Below are 24,785 nucleotides of genomic sequence, written 5' to 3'. Positions count from 1 at the left end.
AAGGGAGTATATTGATTGCAGAGACTGAAGGAAGCTGTTGCCTTTGGTCCAGGTGAGAAGACTGTGACTTCATTCCCAGGACTTTCAACTGAAAAGAAACTAGGGATGTATCTGCAATGAACTCAGTGAATCACAATCTAGAGCTAAAAAGACACCCCAGTTTGAATGAGTAGTGGTTAAGAGCAAGGACTTCGAAGTCAGGTAAAGCTGGGTTCAAATCCCAGCTCAACCATTTATATTACATGACTCATCTTTGACAAGACAGCAAACTTCTCCAGGCCTCCCAGCCAACAGTAAAGTGGAAATGCACCTACCTAAATTGCTTAGGTGGTTAATATATGGGAAATGTTATCCTGAAGCTTTTCTCCCTAGATGACACAGGAACTCAGAATACTCCAGTTAATTTGAGGCACTTAAGTTCAAGCTGGCGGTTAACAGTAGAAAGAAATATTCCAAAATGTAAAAAAGAAGAACTGGTGATTATTAGCATGAGGAATGGAGAAACTATAGAAATTGGGACAATTAACGTGAATAAAATTCTAAAGATTTGAAATTAGGAAAAAGGGTCAAGAGGTCAATTTAATGACTTAATTCTCTTTTTAACTACCAGATACTATTAACAAATCTGAAACATTTCACTTGACAATATTTCCACGTATCTACTTAGGATTCCTTCTATCTGCTCATCCTACCCTGCCATTCTGCACCCCCAAGGAGATAAGTGATGAGGGTCAGCTTGGTACATTCAGCTCCACAGAAAAGCAGCAGGATGATCTAAGTATCCAATTTGCCTGTGATAAGGTAGGAAAAAAAAAAATCCCTTCTCTCTTCATGGGAATTCAAACTATGATAAAGGAGACAGAAAGACAGCAAGTTTGAGTGAAATGTTTACATTTATATTGAAATATGCACTAAAACAGAATGAGTTCTACTAGTCAATGAAATTTTGCCAAAGCGGAATCACAAACTTCCGTTGGGGAGGTCCAGTCAACTAGCAGCAGTGATCCCCAAGCAGGAACACCAAGGAGAAGCCTGGGAGACCCCACCCCAAAAAGCCTCCTTTCAAGGGATCCCAACTCACTTCTCCCACATGCACCCACACAGATTTAGGAGCACAGCCATGCTCCTGATTTTCTTATATCTTTAGTTTCTTCTTCGCTGCAATAAATATAAAATTGGCAATGCTCATATACCACAGCACAGACAATATTTCAGGCGTTAGCATACAACTGTAAACAGTGACTAGGTTAAAAAAATAAAAAAGATAAAAGAAAGTTGAACATTATTTTTAAACGACGACAAAATTCCTAAGAGCAGGGCATGAGCTACTCAAGATTTGTTTTGTTGCGTTAAGGTTTTTGACAAAAAATTCAGGTTTAGACAGATGTCCAAATAGACTCAAGGTGGTAGCCAAACCACTGCCCATGGCAGTCTAGAATATGTGGCAGCAAAACAACATGCCCTAGATCACCCTTGGCAGTACATCTTCAACCTGCCACATTCAAGATGGGACTGCAGAAATCTTTATTGTGCCATCACCAGCTGCCACCTAGTGCAGTGGGAATGGGTGGGCAAAGGAATGGAAGTTTGCTGGGAGACAAATAGAATTAACACCTCTGCTGGCTGCCTGGAAAGTTGGCCCCTTAATCACAAGGACAACTAGGACATTTCACTTGGACAGTGCATTAAACTTCATATATGTGTGTGTATATATTTCTCTCATATATATATATATATATATATATGAAATCCAAAGATTAAGCATTAAGTTCTGTCACTGCAACAAACGGGTGTCAATCAAAGAAAAACAGAAGAACACTTTTTGCCTAAAGCAGTGCAAAGAAAGCTGGCAAGAAATGAAAGTGGACTCGGTATCTGCATATTAGCAATGGGGCAGACTTTTATTTAAAAGGCTAGTGGTTCAAATACTATTGCTCAAATAGCTCTGGTAAATATAAAATGTAGTTAACATCCAAGGTTTATACACAGAAGCAAAGGAGCTGAAGGCCAATTCACAAAGGGATATTTGATCCTTAGTCAAGAGAGAAGCTAAAAGCACATGCTGCAGGAGTAACCTAATGGGGTTTGTTTGGACCATACTCCTTCCCTCTGACAACAGAAAAGACCTGGATAGGAAACTGTCTTTTCACACACAAAATTGTGGCTTAATTAAATCTCCTCCCTAGAACTATACCTCAGCTAAGAAAAAAAAAATCTGTCTTGAAAAACTCAAGAACCTGGGCTACTAAAAATAAAAAGGAAAATTTAATATAGTAAACAAGTTTAGTAAACACCACATATATTTTCAGTTGTTAATGAAGACATGATACATTCAGGAAAGTTTTTGTTTTTTTTAAAGACAAAAAAACCAAAAAACAAAATTCCCAGAAAAAGCCTCGAGGAGGAAAAAAAAAAAAAATCGCCCAAGTTCTATCCCTTTCAGTCAGAAGCGGCTCTTAGCACAAACCACAAATCCCCCTCCAACACACAAAAGCAATGCCATGTGCCTTGCAAGCAGAGTAAGAAACATATGCCTTAGTTACTGAACTTGAACGTTAAGCAGAATCATTGCAGAGCACATTTTGATGGGTTACTTCAACATCCACCTGGTCCAGTTTAAAGTATTTGTTTGTAAATCCAGTTTGTACATATTCCATAGGTATATTAAACAATAAACCACCTGTTGTCCTATTATTTTTTGTCCTATTATTTTTTAAATGGCAGTTCTTGTAGCTCAACAAACCATTAAGATTATAAAGAGCTCTCTTGAAAGAAATTCTCAGATGAAGATGAATTGAGAAATCCTGAAGGTTAAACGAAGTTCTTTTTTACTAGTTCTTTTTTTACTAAAACAGTGGGATCAAGCAGAATATCTATTCGGAAGAGCAGTTTCAACATTTCCCCATGAGAAGAGGCCAAATTTTTCTGGACTAATAATAATTTAAAAACTAAGCCAATAAAAATAAAATAAAATATACACCTTAAAATACTACAAAACTTGAAATAAAGTCAGGGCTTATGGAGTGGGAAACAGAGTTCTGGGTTTTTTTTCTCCCCAAAAGAAGGAAAACTGTAACAGGTTCTAAGGGAAAAACAAAACAAAACAAACCAGAACTCTGAATATGGATAGCACTACACAGACTCTATAGCACAGACCACCACACAAGAATGAATTACATATCAGTAATATCATCATGAGAGTAACTGGCTGGGGATTTATACTCCCAGCAACAGAGCTCCTAGGTCAAAAACGTGTTAAAAGCTTGTAATGTTAACAAGGACCCCTCCCAACAAAAAAAAGAGGGGATGAGGGGGAATAGAGGAAAGGCTGCATGCATGGGTCTATTACAGACGTGATATTCAGCAGCATAAAAATAATACCCTCCATTGAGTCCCCCAAACGGGGCAAAACCTATTTTCCACTGCTAAGCATGGGAAAGGTTAACAGAGTGGAATAAATTCACCTGTAACCATAGCATCTCCCATACTTGAATGACAAGCACGTTCAATCTGATGTTATATGTTGCTATAACATTGAGAATACGTATGAGTAAAGCAAAATAAAAAACAAAAGGCTAAATTATGAACTTTAAAAACTGGAAAAACATCTGTTTTAAAGCCAAGAAGGTGTTATTCTAATTATTATTATATATGACATAATCCATAGAAAGAAAGGCCAAGGAAAGAATCTTCATTTTGTTCAGTACTTAGGCTTGATGTTGTCCTAGGAAAAACAGTGATAAGTCAATGAATGTGTCACACATATAACTAAAAAGTCCCCTTCTGGTTTCCAATGAATTTAAACAACCATCTTCCTTGGCTAATTTTTCTCCTGTGTCAAACAAACCTTCTATGTACAGGACCAGTTTAAATCCCTCCTCCCCTTCAAACACTAGATATGAACATCCAGGAACATTCTACAATGCAAAGTGCCTTAAGAAAGAGAAGGATTCTGTAGTGCCAGTGATATAACTGATCTGAGGAAGCTGGGACGCTATTAACACTGATGGGAGCCAGTCAGGCAATGGTGGTTTGTTTTTCCTCAGGTGTTTCCTCCAACAATTGCATGATCAGTTCATGGAGGGGTTTGCAGATCTTTGCGTAGCCCCCTCCTGTGAGATGCAGAAAATCAAACATGTCGTGGCAGGAGATGGCACCGTCCGAGTGCACGAAGCCCCCATCTGTATCCAGGAGCTGAACATTGGCAAGCTTCGGCAGGGAAACCTTGAGGAGCTGGTTCACCTTGGCATTCTTTTGCCTCAAAGGGTTGGGCTTCTCACCTCGAGGTAACAAACCCTGGGGAAGAGCAGAGAAGAATATAAGATGAGAAGACTCACTGTTTTTTCCTACTTACTTGTGATTTCAAATATCCCTGGAACTCTCCATCTAGCACTTGTTATACCTTTGATTTCTGAAACACTGTCTTAATGAAAGTTCTCTGACTATCCCTCCTAGGTTTCTTCCTGAGCTCCTCCTCCTCCTCCTGTCCCTTAACTGCTGGTATTCTTCAGGGTTTTGTCCTTGGCCCAGTACTCTCTACACCCTACACACTTTAGCCCAGATCTCTTCCTGGAGCTTCAGAACTGTGTATTTGAATGCTCCTGAGGCACACCCAACTTAACACGTCCAAAAACCCATTCATCATCTCCCCCATAGACTATGTTCCTTCTACATTCTCTGTGTCAACTGACCTTCCAACATCCCTGAGTCTCTCATCCCATGTACCTTATCTATTCATCATTAAATCACTCAGCTTTTACATCCTAAGCATTTTTCCAATCCATTCTTTTTTCTGACTATAGACACTGCTATGGCTAGGGAACTTAACCAATATTCACCTCAATTAATGTAAAATCTCCTGACTAGTCTTCCTACCTCCAGTGGTATTACCCTTTCAATTTATCCTCCATATAGTCCACCACATAGCTAGAATAATCTAGCTCAAATACACATCTATTCATTAATGCCACATGGAACCTACACTAGAACACATGAGAAATGGAGTTGGAACAAATGCTGTCTTGATGAATCAGAGCCACATAATATCTGGTAGTATAAAACAGAGATGTGTTCTAAATTCATTTTTAACTTATTTGTTAATGATCTAATATAATTTTCAGATAAATCAGATGTCTGTCCTTCTACTATAGTAAATAAAAGCCAGCTCTTATATGGCAAGTGCAAGGTTTTATCATCTCAAACTAGAAATGGCCTTTATACAGATAACTGATCCAATTATAAAACTGTCAGAAATCCCCAACCTTTTAGTTGGTTTATAGCTAATGATGCCCACACAGCCAAGTTATTGTTATTTAGGCAAAAATGTTGTCACCTGTTTCTCCTACAGGGTATGGTAAGAGGTCTTATTTCATAAAAACGGGTTTTCTGTAGGCGTTCTACTAAAAGAATCAAAAAAATTTTTATGCCCAAAGCGTTATTCACGTCTGCTTTAAATTTTTTCAGCAAAACGCTGGACCTCGATTATTAACTTACTGTGTGACCGTAAAGTTCCAAAGAGAACTACAGAGAATTATGAATATGCTACCCCAATCCATCTCCTTTCATCCTTGTCAAGTGCAGACAAGGTCAATGCTAAACCCTAGTTTATATAACTGTTAAAAGTATAAGGCTATGAATCTAATAGTTAACAAAGAAAATCAGCCCTCAGCGCTGGCACATCAAAGCTTGGTTGAGATATAATGAGCAACCAGGAAGGATGGCCAGTGACCAATAAATACATGTTATTCTGACTTTCAAAGAATACCATAGTAATTAAAGCCATAAAAAAGGATTAAGCCTCAAGAGCAGGGCGCCATACCTATTGGGATTGTCAAGCAAGGATAAGAAAAATAGCTTATATACTTGCATAACATTTTCCTTAATAAATGAGTATCAAGGGTATGCCATGTGATTTTTTTTCTCTATAATAACTGATAATTGTTAAAACATTATTTTAAAGGAGACAAAATACACTCCTAATTCCTTTACCATGTAACAACTATTTTATTTCCTTTTCCAATTTGCATATTTACTTTCAAGCAATTCTAAATATAATATACATACCGTTTAGTATTCGGAATGTTCACTTAAATACATCATAAATTCTGTTTTCACACAGTCCTCCTAATTGTCATATGATTAGTGCTATTATAGTCAATGACTTGTGCAATCATTCCCCCATGGGGTTGATTATTTAGGTTATTTCCAATGTTTTAGTATTGTAGATAACACCACCATATATCAAATTCAAAAGTCTGGTTGAAACAAAGAATATTTATGGAGGATTTATTCAGCAACATTCATGCAACAAATATGTCCTAAGCAACTACAATGTACCACCCACTGTACTTAAGAGATGGACTCTTAACCACAATGTAGTCTTTTCTGGAATAATGTAGGATATAAATAAATACATAAATTAATTAAATACCATGTAATAAAAAAATAAGACCTGGCTCCCCAGAACCCTGTCCTAAGATAATATCCAAACTCCTAACATGGGACCTGGCTGTGGCCTCTAACTATCCCAGACTTGAACTTTATTCCAATGATAACCCTAAAATTCTTCTAGCACCCTCCTTCACTCACCCAACAAACACATACATGTATAAGCCTTTGATCATTTCCTTCCTTTCTTCCTCCCTCCCTTTCTCTCTCTCTCATTCTTCTCTGTAATACCTTCTCTTCTTTCATTTCTCTATTTGTCTGGAAACCAATGAATTCTTTAAAGCTAAACTCAGATGTCAATTTTTATGTCTAAAATATACCCTGTTCTCTCCTTAGCATACAGTATAATAATTCTGTTTATATTGCTGTGTCCATCCACCAGCTCCTTGAGAGGAACCGCCTTACTCATTTTTGTATGCTCGGGACCTAGGATAGTGCCTTGTACATCGTGATTCTCGCATGTTTGTTGAATAAATGACTACCTTATTAACACTATATCTCATTGAAGAACTGAATACACGTCAGATTTCTCAAAAACATACATTTTTAGCTAGGTTAAGAATATCTACAGGTAAACTTTAACACTGAAATAGACAGCTGTTTATCCCTGAGACCATGAAGACAATGCTTTAATTCTACAAAGGGTAGCATTTCCTGTTAGTGGTAAGACTATGAAGAACCCATTTTCTTCCTGATGGAATCTCTGATATCTTAAAGAATTCAGAGATTCTGATAAATACACCACCTTTACCATATTAACCATGGAACAAAACAACACATCTAGGCTAATCCAAACTCAGGTCTAATAAAAAGAGACTCAGGAACTAGGAAAAGTCTCATATGCAACTTAAAAAATTATCAGAAGATAGTCAAGGCGAAAAAAAAAAAAATTAAGGCAACCTGAGGCAACAAAGAGGATTTCCACTTCTAAACAAGGATGAGCAGAAAAAAGATGACCCCACAGCTGTTCTAGGAAATGAGACCAATAAGACGATGGGACATATCAGAGAAGAGCTTCTAGGGAGCTTGATAAACTGCTTCCAACCTAAAGATTCTCTATGTTCATGAGTGATCACATTTCTAAAAAGACCCCCCACCTTACCTAATGATATCAAGGTCTCCACCCACCCAAAGACCACATACCAATACAATGATTTTGGCCTGTGGCTGCCTTGTGTTGATAAGTTGTACGATGGCCTCGATTCCACCTGCTACTTCTTCTGCTGTATTTTCATGGTTGTTTGTTCCTACCCAGACAACAATGACCTATAATTGAGGGAAGGAAGAAAAAGAGAAAAAAGATAAATACTCAGGAATGTCCACTAGTTAGTTGAAAATCTTATTTCAAAAATCGAAGAAGGAGGGGCTTCCCTGTGGCACATTGGTTGAGAATCCGCCTGCCAATGCGGGGGACACGGGTTCGAGCCCTGGTCTGGGAAGATCCCACATGCCACGGAGCAACTAAGGCCGTGCACCACAACTACTGAGCCTGCGCTCTAGAGCCTGTGAGCCACAACTACTGAAGCCCGCGTGCCTAAGAGCCTGTGCTCTGCAACAAGAGAAACCACCGCAATGAGAAGCCCGTGCACCGCAACAAAGAGTAGCCCCCGCTTGCCGCAACTAGAGAAAGCCCACGCGCGGCAACGAAGACCCAACACAGCCAAAAATAAATAAATAAAATAAATTTTTTAAAAAATCAAAGAAGGAAAGATGAACTTCTCAAATGGTATTGGTAACTTCAACAGGGCAGCCATCTTAAAACATTATTAATGTATGCCTCATATACATCAGGATAAATTCCTAACAGAAAAACACTTAAGTGGGAAAACTGTACTAGGAAAAGATGAGAAAATTATTTTATGTGCAGTTGGAAGCTAATCTCTTAAGATCCAGAAACTATACAAAAAAGATAATAAATTCAACTGTATAAAAATAAAACCACTGCAAGTCAAAAAAGAAAAAAAAAAAGAGAGTGAAATCTAAGAAACATGGGGGAAAATACTTGCGACATCATAAGACTCCCTTAGTTAAAGTACCTTCTAGAAAAAATAAAAATAAAAGTACCCAAGGGAGTGTAGTGGGTATAAATACACAGTTCTACTCAAGGAAAAGAGTCAGTGGGGTGGAGGCTGGATATAGTTTTTAAAAGTTTTTCTCTTCAAAAAAATAATTTTACAAGGTGGCTATCACCTAGAGACACACACCTTCCTAGGTAACCCAAAGTAATTTCCACCTGTCACAAAAGAAAGGAATATGCATGAGTTTTTCTGTTAGAAAGGCAAAAATAAAATACTTTCAACTACAGCAACTGTTATCAATGGCTCAGCTTTGTTTCCTTTTTGTTGTTTGGGTTGAAAAAATTTATATGCAGTGTGTCAACTCAGGATGTTGATAATGCTATAAGGCACTGGGCAAATGTTTGGGCTGAACATTTGTTCACATCTGCTTCAAATTTTCTTCAGAAGAACTTGGAGGCTTTGATTACCAATCTGTTTATATGTTTAAATGGATCCAAAATTACTTCCTCAAGTGAATCACAGCCCTGCTCCCACGGCCCACCTCTGAGCACTTTCCCCCTCATACTGCCTCAGGTAACAGAATAGCATACCTTATTAGCATCAAATCCCTTCCTACAGCAGAAGATATTTATAACAAGTACAAACCAAGCAAGCAATACACTGATTCTTAATTAAGCATGTATTTGGAATGTTCTTAAACAATATCATTTAACTTAAAGGGGCAGGAAGCAAAGAACAACAGTGAAATAACGCTTTAAAGAAGCAATTTTTTTTTACTACCAGTTTCTGACAATTTAACTATCTGCAAAAGACTCAAGATAAGGATATTCTTAAAAAAATAATAAGTTTCATTTCACCTTAGGTTTAATATTCTCCAGTTCTCCATTCTTTAGTCTCCATAAAACATGTCTTGTTGTATCTCCCCCAATTCCAAAATTCAGTGCATGAAGTGGGGAAAAAAGCTCTCGCCATATCTGAAAAGAGAAAAACTTGATTTATTTAAGCTGAAATTAGTGGGAAATAAAATCCCTCAATTGCAATGTGTTGTGAGGCATCTGAAATAAGTTTCCCTTTTCTGTATTCAAATGTATCACTGCAAGTGGTATGCTACCAACTGCTGAAAGGGCTTTGAAGATGCCATTGTGTAACTCAGTTTTCAGTACAGCTTTAGATCTCAGCTCAAGACTTGAGTCACAGCTCAACCTGATGCCACTTAGGTACCAACATTTATAATTAAGCTGCCAACTCAATAAACTCTCCTTTTCCTTTATTCAACCATTTAAAGGAATAGGGTGAAGTAGAAACATGAGATGAAAAAATTTAGAGTGCTTGAGCCAAAAAGATATAAAGCTATCTTTTCTTTTAAATTTCCCTTGGGAGAATGCCTAACCTCAAAAAGATTCAAAACAGTTCACTACAAAAATATATAAAATATAAAAATGGTAAAACACAATAAGAACTGAGAATCATGACTAAGACAAACATAAATGAGCAAATACAAATAAGAAAATAGTAAAATACAAATCATGACTAGGACAAATATAAACAAACAAATATAATGTGAAGCTTCTTGGAAGCCAAGGCAAAAAAGGGAGCTTATTTATAAATAATGTTGTATTTTTTCCTTTGTCTCATCATGCTTGATGGCACAAAGAATCCGATCAGGTAGGTCTGATTTCCCTTCAACTCTGAACTAGAGTGGAATGAATGCAAGTCTGTTATCAATGAATGTGTTGACATGAGCAGCAAAGGACCACCCTCACCCCTGCACCTCACCTCATACTGCTGCATCAACTGCACCATGGAGTCCCCCACAAACAGGACATCCGGCTCTTTGTCTTTGCAGTCCAGGACAAATCTGTTGTGCTGGTGTGAAGAAGAAAGAACAATCAGAAACTGGCATTTTCCCCTGTGAGATTTCTTGGCCTAGACAGAACAGTTGTCCAACCAGTTACTCTGTTGTTAAACATTCTATTTGGTCTGTCCCTAAAGCTGATTCCTCTCAATCTGCTATTAACTCCTGGGCCCTTCTGAAAACGAGAACAGAAAAATGCGTTCATGTTTTTTTAAAAGCTTACCTTTCCTCCAACTCTTTTAAAGAAAATTTCAGATATACTTAAAGCTGGTGTAATACAATGAACACCTGTATACACTCACTTACATTCAACAATAACATTTTCCCACATTTGCTTTATCTGTGTGTTTGCTGAATCATTTGAGAGTAAGCTGCAAACATTGTGATTCTTCACCTTTAAATATTCCGCATGCATCTCCTAAGCATAGGACAGTCTCCTATAAAACCATAGAACTATTATCACATCTAAGAAAATAAACAATAATCCCATAAAATCTAACGTTTAATCTTCACAATTGTTCCAAAAGTATCATATGTATCTATTTTTTGAACTAGGATCCAATCAAAAGGCATGCATTTCATTTGAATGATTTTAATATGGCCTTTGAAAATGTCTGCTAACCTCTAAATGTGAGATGTTGGCAAACTGGGACTCAGGCTTTTTCAGTCTAATTCAAGTTTCTAAGCAAGGGTGACCTAGGCCTGGTATGCTTCTCTTTGCTCTTAAGGCATAAGACACCTTTAAAAAGATTTTACCCATTGATGCTAAACTGAAGGACATAGTTTCAATTTTTTTTTTTTTTCGCGGTATGTGGGCCTCTCACTGCTGTGGCCTCTCCCGTTACGGAGCACAGGCTACGGACGTGCAGGCTCAGTGGCCATGGCTCACGGGCCCAGCCGCTCCGCGGCATGTGGGATCTTCCCGGACCAGGGCACGAACCCGTGTCCCCTGCATCGGCAGGCGGACTCTCAACCACTGCGCCACCAGAGAAGCCCTTCAATTTTTATATTCATCCCTGAAACAAATTAACATGATGGTTTAGCAGGTCTCTAACCCAGTTCTATGGAAAGGTCTGAATACTGTTTCTTTTTCTCAAACTATACATTCAATTATGCTTCCCCTAGGAATTAATTAAGATGGAGTTACTATTTAAGTATTTCTGCTGATAATACAAGTGCAGATGACACTGTGGTGAAACTGAGATATTTCACTGCTATTGGTGAAAATACAAAAATATTTCTGGAAATAATTTGACAACTGATTAAGACATCTCTTTTACAGTGACAGGATTTGGGATAACATTTACTTTTCTCTTGGGTCCATGTCTTGTGTAAACAATTTTTTAAAATTACTATTGTTTCAATAAGTATTTTTAAACTGAAGGGATAAGATGAGCAAGAATAAGGCTTTAGCTAGTTTTATTGAGTAGGTGCTCTTTCACGTCACGTCGTCTCTCTACTGTGTATGCTAAAGTGCCAACTACCTCTCAATACCAACAGAACAGCTTATGTTTAAAGAATGTCATGGAATTTAAGCTCTGCTGTTCTAAAGGTTTAAGTACTCTAAATTTTCTTTTTAAGTATAAAAGTAGTTGCAATGAGCTTGGAAAAACAAAGAAGATAAAAGCAAAACATCTATAATCCTACCATTTTAACCCAGTACCTATTAACGTCTTAGGGTTTTTTCCTCTCATTATTTTTTCACATCCCCCCGCAACACAGTTGAAACGTATGTATATATCTCCTTAAGGCACAATAGCTTTGGGGACAGAAAAACCTATGTTCGAAGTCTAGCTTATTTACTTTCTAGTGCAGTGACCTTAAGCAAGTACATAACCCCGAGTTTTGTTTTACACATCTGCTGGCAACTCTGTTTTTAGAGTTGTGAAGATGAGAGTTGTATAAAAGGGGCCCAGCTTCTGGCTGCCACCCAGTAGGTACTCAATAAAGAGCACACATTATAACTGCATTAACATTATATTAGAAATATTTTTCTATGTAGCTACATGATTTTCATAACTATAATTATTTTAAAAAATTTTATCGTGTAATTTTTTAAAAAAATCTTCATTTATTTATTTATTTGGCAGCGCCACACAGCTTGCGGGATCTGAGTTCCCCAACCGGGACTGAACCCGGGCCCTCGGCAGTGAGAGCATGGACTCCTAACCACCGGACCACCAGGGAATTCCCTATAACCGTAATTTTTTTTTTTTGCGGTACGCGGGCCTCTCACTGCTGTGGCCTCTCCCGTTGCGGAGCACAGGCTCTGGATGCGCAGGCTCAGCGGCCATGGCTCACGGGCCCAGCAGCTCCACGGCATGTGGGATCTTCCCGGACTGGGGCACGAACCCGCGTCCCCTGCATCGGCAGGCGGACTCTCAACCACTGCACCACCAGGGAAGCCCATAACCATAATTTTTAACACCACTTAATATCCTACTGGATGCATCCAGTGGCACATTCATTTTTTTTTAGCTCTTTATCCTAATGACAGATTTGCCAGAAGCCTCCTATTGACTGAGATGAAGAAACTTACACACACACACACACATTTTCTTTTACAGGCTGGGAATTTTTAGGGCAAAGGGGATTAACACTTTCACGGATCTTGGATATACTTCCAAATTACTAACAAAATGGCTACTGGCTATATCTATTCTGACGCCAGCAATGTATCAGAACTCATTTTACTATACTTGCACCTGCATGGGTTATTAATATTTTTCTCTCCCTCCTTTCTTTTCCCATTGTTTTAATCTGTACTTTCTGGAAACAAAAAGTTAAAGCTCCTGTCATGCTCATTGAGACACTTATCTAGTATATTTGAGGATATTTTTATTGATAATACAACAGTATCAGTGCTTCATCTGTAATATTTACTGAAAATATTTCTGTCAGTCTGCTGCTAAGCCTTCTTTAAGTGGTTAATGTTTTGATACGAATTGTTATTAAATTTGTCTACGGTCAAGTCTTTTAATATCACTCTTAAAAAAAACTTACGATTACGGAAAATATCAAGGAAATACAGGAAAGCAGAGCGAATAACACAATGGATCTCTGTGTATCCATTACCAGATACAGCAATCATCTAACTTACGGTCACTATTATTTCAACATTCCAGAAACTATTGCCCCACCCCATTCTTAGATTATTTTGAAGCAAACTGAGGATATAACATTTCATATATAAATATTTCAACATGTAGCTCTTAAAAGATTAAAAATATATATAACCACAATACCAGTTCTATCCTCTAAAATTAACAGGAATCCTTTAATATCAACAAATAACTAGTGAGTGTTCAAATTCAATGTCACAAAATTTTATTTTATGATTTTTTAAAATCAGAATCCGGACAATTTGTCTCTTAAATCCCTTTTAATCTATAGGCTCCCCCTCCCTCTGCCACCACCTCCCAAACTTCTTTTTTAAGGAATGTGACTGTCTGACCTATAGACTCTCCCATAGTCTGGATTTTGTTGACTGCATTCCTGTGGTGGTGGTGGACATGTTCATCTGTTCTAGGTACTTCTTGATATGTGGTACTTAAGTCTAGAATAGGGATGGATATTTTAGCAATACTCCGTGAGTAGTATTGAGTATCACTTCAATACTTGTTTTAATCATGACTGCTTTTCTTTTAATGTTTTGTTTCTAAATAATTTATCTACAGAAGAACTGAAAAGATTGTAGAGTATTTGCATATACCCCTAACTCAGCTTCTTTCAATGTTAGCATCTTTTATTTTTTTATTAAAAACAGAATTTTCAGGTGTAAGGATTTTTAAAAAAATTTTATTTACTTTTTATTTATTTCTTTTTGGCTGCGTTGGATCTTTATTGTTGTGCGTGGGCTTTCTCTCGTTGCAGTGAGTGAGGACTAAACTTCGCCGTGGTGCTTGGGCTTCCCATTGCAGTGGCTTCTCTTGTTGGGGAGCACGGGCTCTAGGCACACAGGCTTCATTAGTTGTAGCATGCAGGCTCAGTAGTTGTAGCTCGCAGGCTCTAGAGAACAGGCTCAGTAGTTGTGGCGCACGGGCTTAGATGCTCCGCAGCATGTGGGATCTTCCCGGACCAGGGCTTGAACCTGTGTCCCCCGTATTGGCAGGCAGATTCTTAACTACTGCACCACCAGGGAAGCCCTCAATGTTAGCATCTTATATAAGCATGGTACATTTGTCAAACCTAAGAAATTAACATTAGGGAATACTATCAACTAAAATAAAGTTCATTCAGATCTCACTAATTTTTCCACTAATGCCCATTTCCTGAATCAATCAGGATATCACATTGCATTTAATCTGTATATCTCCTTTAACTCTTCCGATATGGGACAGTCTCTTGGTCTTTCCTTGTCTTTCATGACCTAACACATTTAGTTGCGGTAAGGTGTTCTGTAGACAGTCCCTCAATTTGGGTCTGTCTGATGTTTTCCCATGAATAGGCTGAGGTTATGGATTTTTGGGGAAGACTACCACAGAGGTGATGTGCCCTTGTTGTATCATATCAGGGAACATGACTTATTACTGGTGATGTTAATACTGATCATTTGGGTAAGGTGGTGTTTGCCAGTTTTCTCCACCATCAAGTTATTTTCCCTTCCATACTCTATATGTTAGAAACAAGACACTAAATTCAGCTCCACCTCCTGCAGGGAGGTGTCTCAAGAAATATGTGGGCGTACCTTAAAACCACCAAAGTAATTTACAGGGAGATACTCTAAGGCTAGGCAAATATACCATTTCTCCTTAAAGTTGTGTCCACTAATGTTAGTATTCATCAATGGATCATGCCTACAGTAATTATTACTGCAGTGTTCTATCCATGATTTTCTTTTCCCTCCTTACTTCTACATTTATTAATTAAAATTATTCTGTAAGGAAGATTTAGCCCTTCTCCCCTATTTATTTATTCATCCACTCATTTATTTATAGCAGAATGCATTAATGAACACTTATTTTATTCTTTCAGTTATAAACCAATAATACCATCATTTGTCACACTGCTCAAAATGTTCAACTTTGCACTCTGGGAGCTCTTTCAGGTCTTTTAGGTGGTCAAACTTATCATCAATGAGACAAACCAATACCACATGTATTCTATGTGATGCACCGGGGACCCATCACTTCAGTGATATTCCTGCCGTCCATCTTTTTTTCTCTTTTTCTTTTTTGAGTAGTTTCTTGCTTTCTTGCACTAGAAGATGCTCTAGGCCCATATTTTTATTTTCTTTGCTCCAGCTATAGAATCAATCATTTCTCTAAGGAGCCCTGGTCCCTTTCATTGGAGAACTGTATTTAAAAACCAAGATCTGGGTATATAATATATTTTAATATAAGTTAGTCCTTCCATACTATACAAGTTTTTAAAAAAATTTAAATATTCGTATCTGTTTTTCTTCCATTTGACTAATTTTTTCCCAGTCAGTGCTAATCATTTTAAGTCTTCTAATTTATGCCAGAAACAACAAAGGCATCTGGTTGTAGTTACTACTTTTAGTAAATTTATAAATGACCTAAATGCCCATCAATGAGATAAAAGACGACCCACTGTGGTATTTTCATATAAAATAATTGAATACTACTTAAAGAGAAAAAAATGAATAAACTACAGCTATATTTTTAATATGTATGATTACTGCAGAAAAAAATACATTCAGAAAGATACTATTTACCATTTAAAAACGTGCAAAAAGGGACTTCCTTGGTGGCGCAGTGCTTAAGGATCCACCTGCCAATGCAGGGGACACGGGTTTGAGCCCTGGTCTGGGAAGACCCCACATGCCGCGGAGCAACTAAGCCCATGCGCCGCAACTACTGAGCCTGCGCTCTAGAGCCCTCAAGCCACACCTAGTGAGCCTGTGTGTCACAACTACTGAAGCCTGTGCGCCTAGAGCCCGCGCTCTGCAACGAGAAGCCACAATGAGAAGAAGCCCGCACACTGCAACGAAGAGTAGCCCCCGCTCACCGCAACTAGAGAAAGCCCGCATGCAGCAATGAAGACCCAACACAGCCAAATATAAATTAATTAATTAATTAATTTAAAAAAGTGCAAAAATACTAACTATATTGTTTAGAGATTATATATGTAGTATGTAAATACATGAAATTACTGGCTTGGGGGTGGGGAGGTAGGAAAGAGAAAGAAATGTGATCAGTGAGGGGTATACAGGGAACAGCAATTCTTTTAGCAATGTTTTATTTTTTTAGGATGAGTAGCAAATACACAGATGCTCAAAATATTTCATAATACTTTTTTAAAGATATAAACAAATGAGGAAGATTAAGAAAGAATAATCACATAATTGATCCATAGGAGAACAGTCAAAATAAAAAACTACCACTCGGGGGCTTCCCTGGTGGCACAGTGGTTGAGAGTCCACCTGCCAACGCAGGGGACACGGGTTCGTGCCCCGGTCTGGGAGGATCCCACATGCCGCAGAGCGGCTGGGCCCATGAGCCATGGCCGCTGAGCCTGCGCGTCCGGAGCCTGTGCTCCGCAACCGGAGAGGCCACAACAGCGAGAGGCCCACGTACTGCAAAAACACCAACCACTCAAAATAAGCTAGTTGAAAGACTGATTTTTAAGTCTGAGATGACCAAAACAGAAAGAGAATACAACTATGAAGAGTATAAAGAGAATCACTAAATACTAAAACAGGAAACTCTGGGGACTTAAAATCATATTGAACTTGTTAGTTCAAAAGGTAATATGGTTGGAAACAGATAAAGGTTAAATATAGTTATTGTAAAGGATAACAGTTATTAAAAGCAAGCTACAAATACTGAAAAAAAAAATAAAGTGCTAAAAAAAAACAATGGGACATACTGAGAGGGCAAAGGGGCCAGGGCTTGAAGGGATTCCCACTTGCTAAACTTTGGACAATGAGTTTCAAAATTACAGTGGATTGTAACCCACTTGACTAAAATAAGAACCTGTGAGACCATATTATAACGAAACAGAATTGGTTTAGGCCAACACCATCTTAACCAAGTGATCAAAGCTACTATCATCAATGAGACAAATCAACATCACATGCCTTCTATGTGATGCACTGAAGACATCATTTCCCTGATACTCCTGCCAAAAATGTATGTGAATCTTGATTATGAGAAAAGAGAGGGACATTCCACAAAATAAATGCCCTATACTATTCCAAATGGTCAAGGTCATGAAAAACAAAGGCTAAGAAATGTTTCTGATTAAAGGAGAATGAAGAGAAACGACAACCAAATGCAATGTGTGATCCTAGACTGGGAAGAAAATTGATATAAAGAACACTACTGGGGCTTCCCTGGTGGCGCAGTGGCTGAGAGTCCGCCTGCTGATGCAGGGGACACGGGTTCATGCCCCGGTCTGGGAGGATCCCACATGCCACGGAGCAGCTGGGCCCATGAGCCGTGGCCGCTGAGCCTGCACGTCCGGAGCCTGTGCTCCGCAACGGGAGAGGCCACAACAGTGAGAGGCCCACATACCACAAAAAAAAAAAGAAAAAAGAAAAAAAGAACACTACTGGGACAACTACAGATATCTGAATATGGTTTTTGGATTAGGTAACAGTATAATGTTAGTGTTAAATTTCCTGATTTTAATAACTGTATTGTAGTTATGTAAGAAAAGGTTCTTGTTCTCAGAAAACACACTCAAATATTTAGGGGTAAAGGGGCATTGTGATGACCGCAACATACTTTCAAATGATTCAGAAAAAACTGTAAGTTGGTAAATAGTACAAACAGATACAGACAGAATGATTAGGCAGATGTGGCAAAATGTTAACAAGTGGCAAGTCTAGAGAAGGATATAGGAAGTTGCTTCTAAAGTGTTTGTAATATTTGTATAATTTTGAAATTACTTCAAAATTTAAAAAAGCTTAAAGAAAGAATACTGTAGAGACACTGTCATCTATTAAAATTAACAGTACACAATGCCCATGCTCTCAAAATATTCCTCAGTTCCAACATCACATGGTGATTAGGAATGACATCTCTAACATTAGATTTTTATTTACAGTAATCAATTCTTGTTGACCATTAAAAACACCCCATTGTAGCTCTGGTCAAAAGACTCTAAAAATTTAAGAGACTCATCTATGCGAATAACGCATGTGCACCCCCTTTTACCTGAGACATCCATCTGTCATCTCCTTGAATATCTTCCGCTGCATGTGGAATGGCTGCTGGGTTTGAGTCTCCTTGGCTCATTCTACACCTGCGGAAAAAATGTCTATGTTATGTTTTGTTCACTGACAGGAATGTTTCTTTGTTACCACTTACTTAAATATTACATGTCAGGTTTTAAACAGTAAGAATTAAATAAATTCCATTGGGTTTTGCCTAGAAACGATGCAACTGGAGTTTATTTTCAGCAGAGACGAGGTCCAGGACATGACTGTCTAAGTCCCACAAATATCTAGTACTACTAAACTTCCAGACAGGTTTGAATATCATTCAGGAACAATGCATTACATCAGTATATATCTTACACCTATTATTAATTTTTCATAAATACATGTTATTGTAAGAAACAAATGACAAGAAATTAAACCCTTCAAGTTCAATGACATCTACATTAGAGCCTTTTAGGCTGCTAGAGTTACACACTTAAGAATTAGTACAGCACCGATTAGAATCCAGTGCTCACTAAAATCACACAAATACCTGTACTACAGATGATGACAAAACTAGTCATGGGCTTTGGCAGTGGTTTTTTCATTTTTATTATTTATTATTTTTTTAAATTTTTTATGTTTTTTGGCAGTGCTCCGCAGCCTGCTGGATCGAGTTCCATGACCAGGGGTCAAACCCCTGTCCCCTGCAGTGGGAGCGCAGGAGAGTGTTAATAACCACTAGCCCACTAGGGAAGTCCCTGGAATTGGTTTTCTACAAATTTTACTAGGTATTTTTATTTTCGACAGGTATCCACTAAAAAAAAATTTGATTAACGACGACCTAAATATGGCATCTGATAGTGGAGAAGAAGGAGTAAGTGAAATTCAGGAATATTAGAAATGCTAATCTTCTAGAAAGACAAGTAAGAAACCAGACTGTTTTCAACCAATTCTGGACAATACATACTAGAGACATCAGGCTCAAGAGGTTACTTGGAAAATGCAAAGGATGATGAAAGAGAAAAAGCTGGGGTTTTGTGGCTTATAGAAAAAAAGGCTGTACTCTCTATTTCCTTCCTTTGCCATCCTCAAATACAACTAAACTTTCTCAGAAAGAGTTATAGCCTTTTAATAAGTATTCACTGAGTAAACAAAACACCCTGGATTACCAAGGTAGTAGTTTTTGAGGATCACAAAGTAACAAGCCCTAAACATGAAAGCAAACCTTCATGAAAAATAAATTACAGAAGGAAACAATTTTAACACTAATTATGCAAATAAATTCGATCAGTTCCAAATGACACTAGGTCTAAAAAAAATTGGGCTCAGGGTTAAGCCTATATCTGACTAAAGATGTAAAATATCATTCACAACCTGTGTATATTTCTTTAGATTACTAAAATTTGCAACTATCAGAAAACAATAGCTACCTATGAAGGACTATCTACTCTATGCTTTATACATACCACCTCCGATCCTCACAAAAGTACTGCAAAATGAAGAAAACGAGGATCAGATAATTTAGGTACTTTGTTCAGTGACTGAAATGAGGTTTGTCTGACCCCAATTACGTCACATCTGACCCACTGATCACAAACCAGTTCACGCTGACTCCCTAAAGGGGACCTATATCTAACCATTTCACCCAAAAGACTTATGACTTATACCACACGGAGCTAAAAACATCAATGTAAAATGCAAGAATCGGGAAGAACCGCAAGATGAACCTATATAGTTCCAATCAGACTATGATCTGTTTGGAGTTTCACTGTCTAAAAAAAGTGAGGAAAAATCAGAAGATACATAAAAGAAAACAAAAAAAGGATTACAGGGTTAAAACAAATAGCCACACAGAAACTTTTTGTTTTTAGCCAATAAAACATTCTAAATCTTCTATATAAAAGTTTCTTGGGGGGTCTACGTTCAATTCTTGATTCAAGTCTGGCTATTCAGGTTAAATCTGATATGGCACTTAATACTCACTTTAATTTTAGTAAGTAACTTTCTTCCCCGCTGATCAAAAAGCTCTATTGTCCTTAAGACCAACAAGGAGCAACTTTTCCCATTTTCTGTATTTCAAAATTAGATATATAATGTAAAGAAATACAGCAACAAAACAGCTCCTTTTTCCACTCACTAATTGAAAAAGTCTATTTCCTAACTTTTAAAATAGATTTTAAAAACCCAACCATTCCTCATTTATTTTCCCACCTGGAGAAACTCTTAACATGCTAGGTATTTTTGAGGCAAAAGTTAACTGACGCAGGGTTAACTGAGCGATCACTACTAAAAACGAGAAAAATAATCTGTCCCCCTCTCACTGTGTGATTATGTAACTGAAACCATTTTTCCTGGGGATTGTTAAAAGAACAAGGATGACAAAACTGTACATATGAGGTGCCTCCATAATAAAATGTATCCAAATTCATCCCTCACCACTTAAACACACAATGCAGGCACTCCAACTACATTTCAGTTCTTGGAACACCAGGTTCAGATTTTGTTGAAAAACTTAAGAATTCTGAGAAACCAGAGGGTGTTTCAAGGAAAGGAGCCAAGATGGTGAGAAATTAAAAAACCTGTCATATCAGAAATAGTTGAAAGAAACAGGTATGTTTATAACCTGTAGAAAAACTGTGGGGAAGAGGAAATAACGGGACAAATAGCCGTCAAAGTATTTGAAGATTACTAGGAAGGGACTTTAGGCCTATTCTGCATGTCCCCAAATAGGAAGACAAGGCCAGCAGATACAATGTACAGTGAGACAAATTTATAACAAACAGAACTGCAAATGACATGACCTGTCTCTCAAGGCAGATTCCTCCCAGGGGCTGCAGAAACTAGGTGAACACCTACTAGAAAAGCATAAAGTGAACTAAAGCATATGAGTAAAGACTGGTCCAGATTAGTGGGATTCAAACATTTTTTAATGTTTTAGAATCTTTTTGAAATGTTCCTCAATATATGTATATTTATAAATCAGATGTGAATTGCTGTTAACCTGTGTATTAAATATTTGTAATTTTTTTCCTTTTTTACATAAAAAAAAATGAATGTAAAGAGAGGTTCTAAATATTTTCCTATATTCCAATGGATCTCCTTATGCATCCCAGGGCAGCACACATACTCGACTTTCAAGACCAGTGGTCTATATAAACTATAAGATCTCTTTAGATCTATGATTCAATTTACAGACATGGATTTTTAGAGTTTCTCCAACAGGTAAACAACTGATCAAAAAATAATAACTGCAATAAAGATTTATTGAGAACTTACTATTTACAAGACACTGTGCTAGGAGCTTTGTTATTTAAATAAAAACTGAAGCTCAGGGAGATTAAGGAAACTGCTCCATGATAGGGAGAGCTGGGATTTGAACTCAGGGTGATATACTACCCTCCAAAACCTATTACTCTTGAGCAAAGGGCATTAGGCTCTATATAGGAAAGACTGTATGAAACAATGATAAATTCTAATTTACTAAGTCAATTCACTTATATATCCTATTACTACTACCCAAATTTAATGGCATTCTGATACCCTTAGCAAAACACTTTCATCTCAGTCCTAAATTTTGTCATGAGCAAAATGAAAAAGCTATAGGGACAGAGAAACTGAGGAACAAAATGTCACTTACCTAAAGTTACTAGGCAGGTAAAACTGAGAGAATTTAGCACAATATTCCCAATTAGCTAGTCTTTTTCTTCTTTAACAATGAATACAAGGTCATCCTCCTTCCTCCTCTGAGCAAAATTTGTTTCTTTGTGCCTTCAGACACTTGGATTTTGGATTATTTTGCCAAATCAAAATCTTACAATACAAAGGAGCTTTCAGTTTTACCTGTGCCTATGGCTTGGTAACATTTTTAAACAGCTGTTAAAAAAAAAAAAACAAAAACTGAGGGGCAAACCCATGTAATCTCCTCTTTAAAAACCAAACTAGGGGGACTTCTCTGACAATCCAGTGGTTAACACTCTGCGCAGGGGGCGTGGGTTCGATCCCTGGTCAGGCAACTAAGATCCCACATGCCATGTGGTGCGGCCAAAGGATTAAAAAAAAAAGAAAGAAAGAAAGAAAGAAAAAAGAAAGAACCAAGCTGGGGACTATGCATTTAGGGGATTCAAATAATTCGGGAGTTAGATAAAAAAAAACTGTGTACTGTTTATAATAAAAATGAAGAATCAAATCAGGAGCCATCCAGAGAACAGCCTGTGGTGGGTCACAAAAATCTGAGTGATTTGGGGTTTCCTGCCTCACGTAGAGAGCGATATTGTGGCACAGAAGTATTCAGAATGCTGTAATTAGTAACAACAGAAAAAGTAGCAACAGAGAGGGATTTGACTCCCATCTCACCTCACTGGTTCATAATAATCGCCTCTGTGCAGCAAGTCATTAACTTCTGAGGTCACAAACAGCATGTTCAGTTAGAAAAACCCAAAAGAATGGAGATAAAGGTCAGAAGAAATTAATTTATCAGGAGACATACTCTTCCAGGGAAGCTTTAACTGTCCATTAAAATGAGTTCTCTGGGAAGATGAGGAGTAAGTGACTTGCGCAGCATTTCCCAATTTTCCTGCATTTTCTGTCTTCTCTACTTAACTCCGACTATGACAGTCTTAACACCAGAATTTCCAAATGCTTATACCACCGTGGTGTAGTGTGTGTCTAATCAAAAACCAGTTCCAACAACAAAGAATTATAAATACTCAAGCTGAGCTGTATGTTTCTTTAGTTTAACCAGGAAACAGATGGAGGGGGAAAGTTGCACTAAGAATTAAAAGATTCAGAATGTTTCCACTCTGACCTCAGACTCTTCATTTTGTTTCAGATGGAGCTGGCAGGGTTATTCTAAAGGCGAAGGCAGGCCTCATCCCTAGTACCCTGCCTCAGTGGGCTGGTGGATGGGTCCCGGGGTTCCAGCACAATCAGAATTTATTATCAAATGCCCAAGTCAACACATTAAAGCACAATGATTTCATACTCCTCCCCTGCTCCCGCACAAGGAGGCAACCTTTATATCAGAACGATGTGCCCAGGAGAAGAATCCAAAGACACAGGCATATCCAAGGCAAAGGCGTATTCTGATGCTCAAGGGGACAATACCCCTTGTTTTCTCCATACCTTTACCACTCCCCCAAAATGAACCCCCCCCATTTAAAGCTGTACGAAATGAGGCCTTAGGGTGGGTCCAGGTGGTCTTCCCTTTCTCCATGGGTAAGCTCTAAAAAGAGGCCAAAGCTTCATGTGTTTGGTTTTCTTAAGGTTTGTATACACATTATGAAAAGCAACGCTGGCCTGGGAGGTATGGAAATAGTGAGTCACCGTGCAACGGGCACATCTCAAACCTGAAGGCCAGAAGATCCTGATCTGGTACATGGACATGGACCAGGTAAAAAGCACCTAAGAAAACCTGTCCATTGGCAGGTTTAGCTAGTTGGTTGGCCTTGGGCAAATCACCAGCCTCGCTGGGCCTCATCCCTAAAATGAGGTGCTGGACTGGACAGTCCCCTAAGAAATAAGCCCTTCTGAGTCGTGACAGCCTATGGATTTTTGAATATATTAGAGAAGATAACGGAGAAGTTTCTGACGGGTGGCAAAAAGTGCTCCGTCAAAATAACAGTAACTGGTCTGAGCCCGCGCCAACGGCCTCTCAGACAGAGGAAAGGGGAAAAAAGGGTCAGAGGTTCAACCTCGGGGAGGAGGGAAAGGCAACAGCCGAGACCCGAGGCAGAAGCGTGGCTGGAAATGGGGCTGGCGGCGGCGAGCCCCGGGCCGCGGTAGCGGGGGATTCAGGGCGGCCTGCTCCGGGGGTCGGGCTGGGCCGGATCGGGCCGGGCGGCGCGCCCCGCCACGGTGCTCGGCCGCGGGAAGAGGCGGGGCGGCTGGGCGGCCGGGCGGCCGAGGAGGCGGCAGGTTTGGGGGTGGGGTACTGGGGAAAGGCTCCGAGGGAGGCGGCGAGCGGCCTGGAAGTGCGGGGGGCAGGGAGGGCAGCCAGGGAAGCCACGCCGGGCCAGCCGAGAAGGGGCGAGCGCGGGAGGCACCCCAAGGTCGGGGGGGAGGGGTGGCGCGGGGGAGGGGCCGGCAGGGTGGGGGAGGGGAGGTCGCGGGCCTCTCACAATAACAAATCGCAGCCTCTTCCAACCCCCACCTCTAAGCCACCGGTCCCCCGAGTCCCGGACTGCACTCACTCAGGCACAGGGTCCGTGCGGGCCCCAAGCGGCTGCGGCGTCGGCGGGTGGCGCGTCTGTCGCTCGCTCAGTCCCGGCAGCCCCGCTCCGGCGCGTCCCTCCTCCGGCCTCAGCACCCGCTGCAGCTCCCCCACTTCCGGTTCCCCTGCCACTCAGGCAAATGGATT

General features: G+C 39.1%; 1 protein-coding gene across 1 annotated transcript; it reads right to left on the bottom strand.

Annotated features, from left to right (window-relative positions):
• Positions 1-874: 874 nt before the first annotated feature.
• Positions 875-24,774, bottom strand: PAFAH1B2 (platelet activating factor acetylhydrolase 1b catalytic subunit 2). Its single transcript, XM_067751119.1, has 6 exons — positions 24,619-24,774; positions 18,444-18,531; positions 10,242-10,331; positions 9,323-9,439; positions 7,591-7,713; positions 875-4,296 (listed from the first exon to the last, which is right to left on the bottom strand). Exons 2-6 carry the CDS (start codon positions 18,522-18,524, stop codon positions 4,018-4,020), a joined length of 690 nt encoding a protein of 229 aa, XP_067607220.1. The 5' UTR covers positions 18,525-18,531; positions 24,619-24,774; the 3' UTR covers positions 875-4,017.
• Between the last annotated feature and the right edge of the window lie 11 nt (positions 24,775-24,785).

This window comes from Pseudorca crassidens, chromosome 9 (assembly GCF_039906515.1).
Source record: "Pseudorca crassidens isolate mPseCra1 chromosome 9, mPseCra1.hap1, whole genome shotgun sequence".
NCBI lineage: Eukaryota > Metazoa > Chordata > Mammalia > Artiodactyla > Delphinidae > Pseudorca > Pseudorca crassidens.
Note: the sequence above shows the minus strand (reverse complement) of the source record. Positions and strands in the feature narration are given on the sequence as shown.

Coding starts and splice junctions, on each gene's coding strand:
- PAFAH1B2 (XM_067751119.1), bottom strand. CDS start 18,524: ATGAGCCAAGGAGACTCAAACCCAGCAGCCATTCCACATGCAGCGGAA. Junction 10,332..18,443: donor ATGACAGATGGATGTCTCAG/GTAAAAGGGGGT, acceptor TCTTCACACCAG/CACAACAGATTTGTCCTGGA. Junction 4,297..7,590: donor AGGCCAAAATCATTGTATTG/GTATGTGGTCTT, acceptor GCTCTTCCCCAG/GGTTTGTTACCTCGAGGTGA.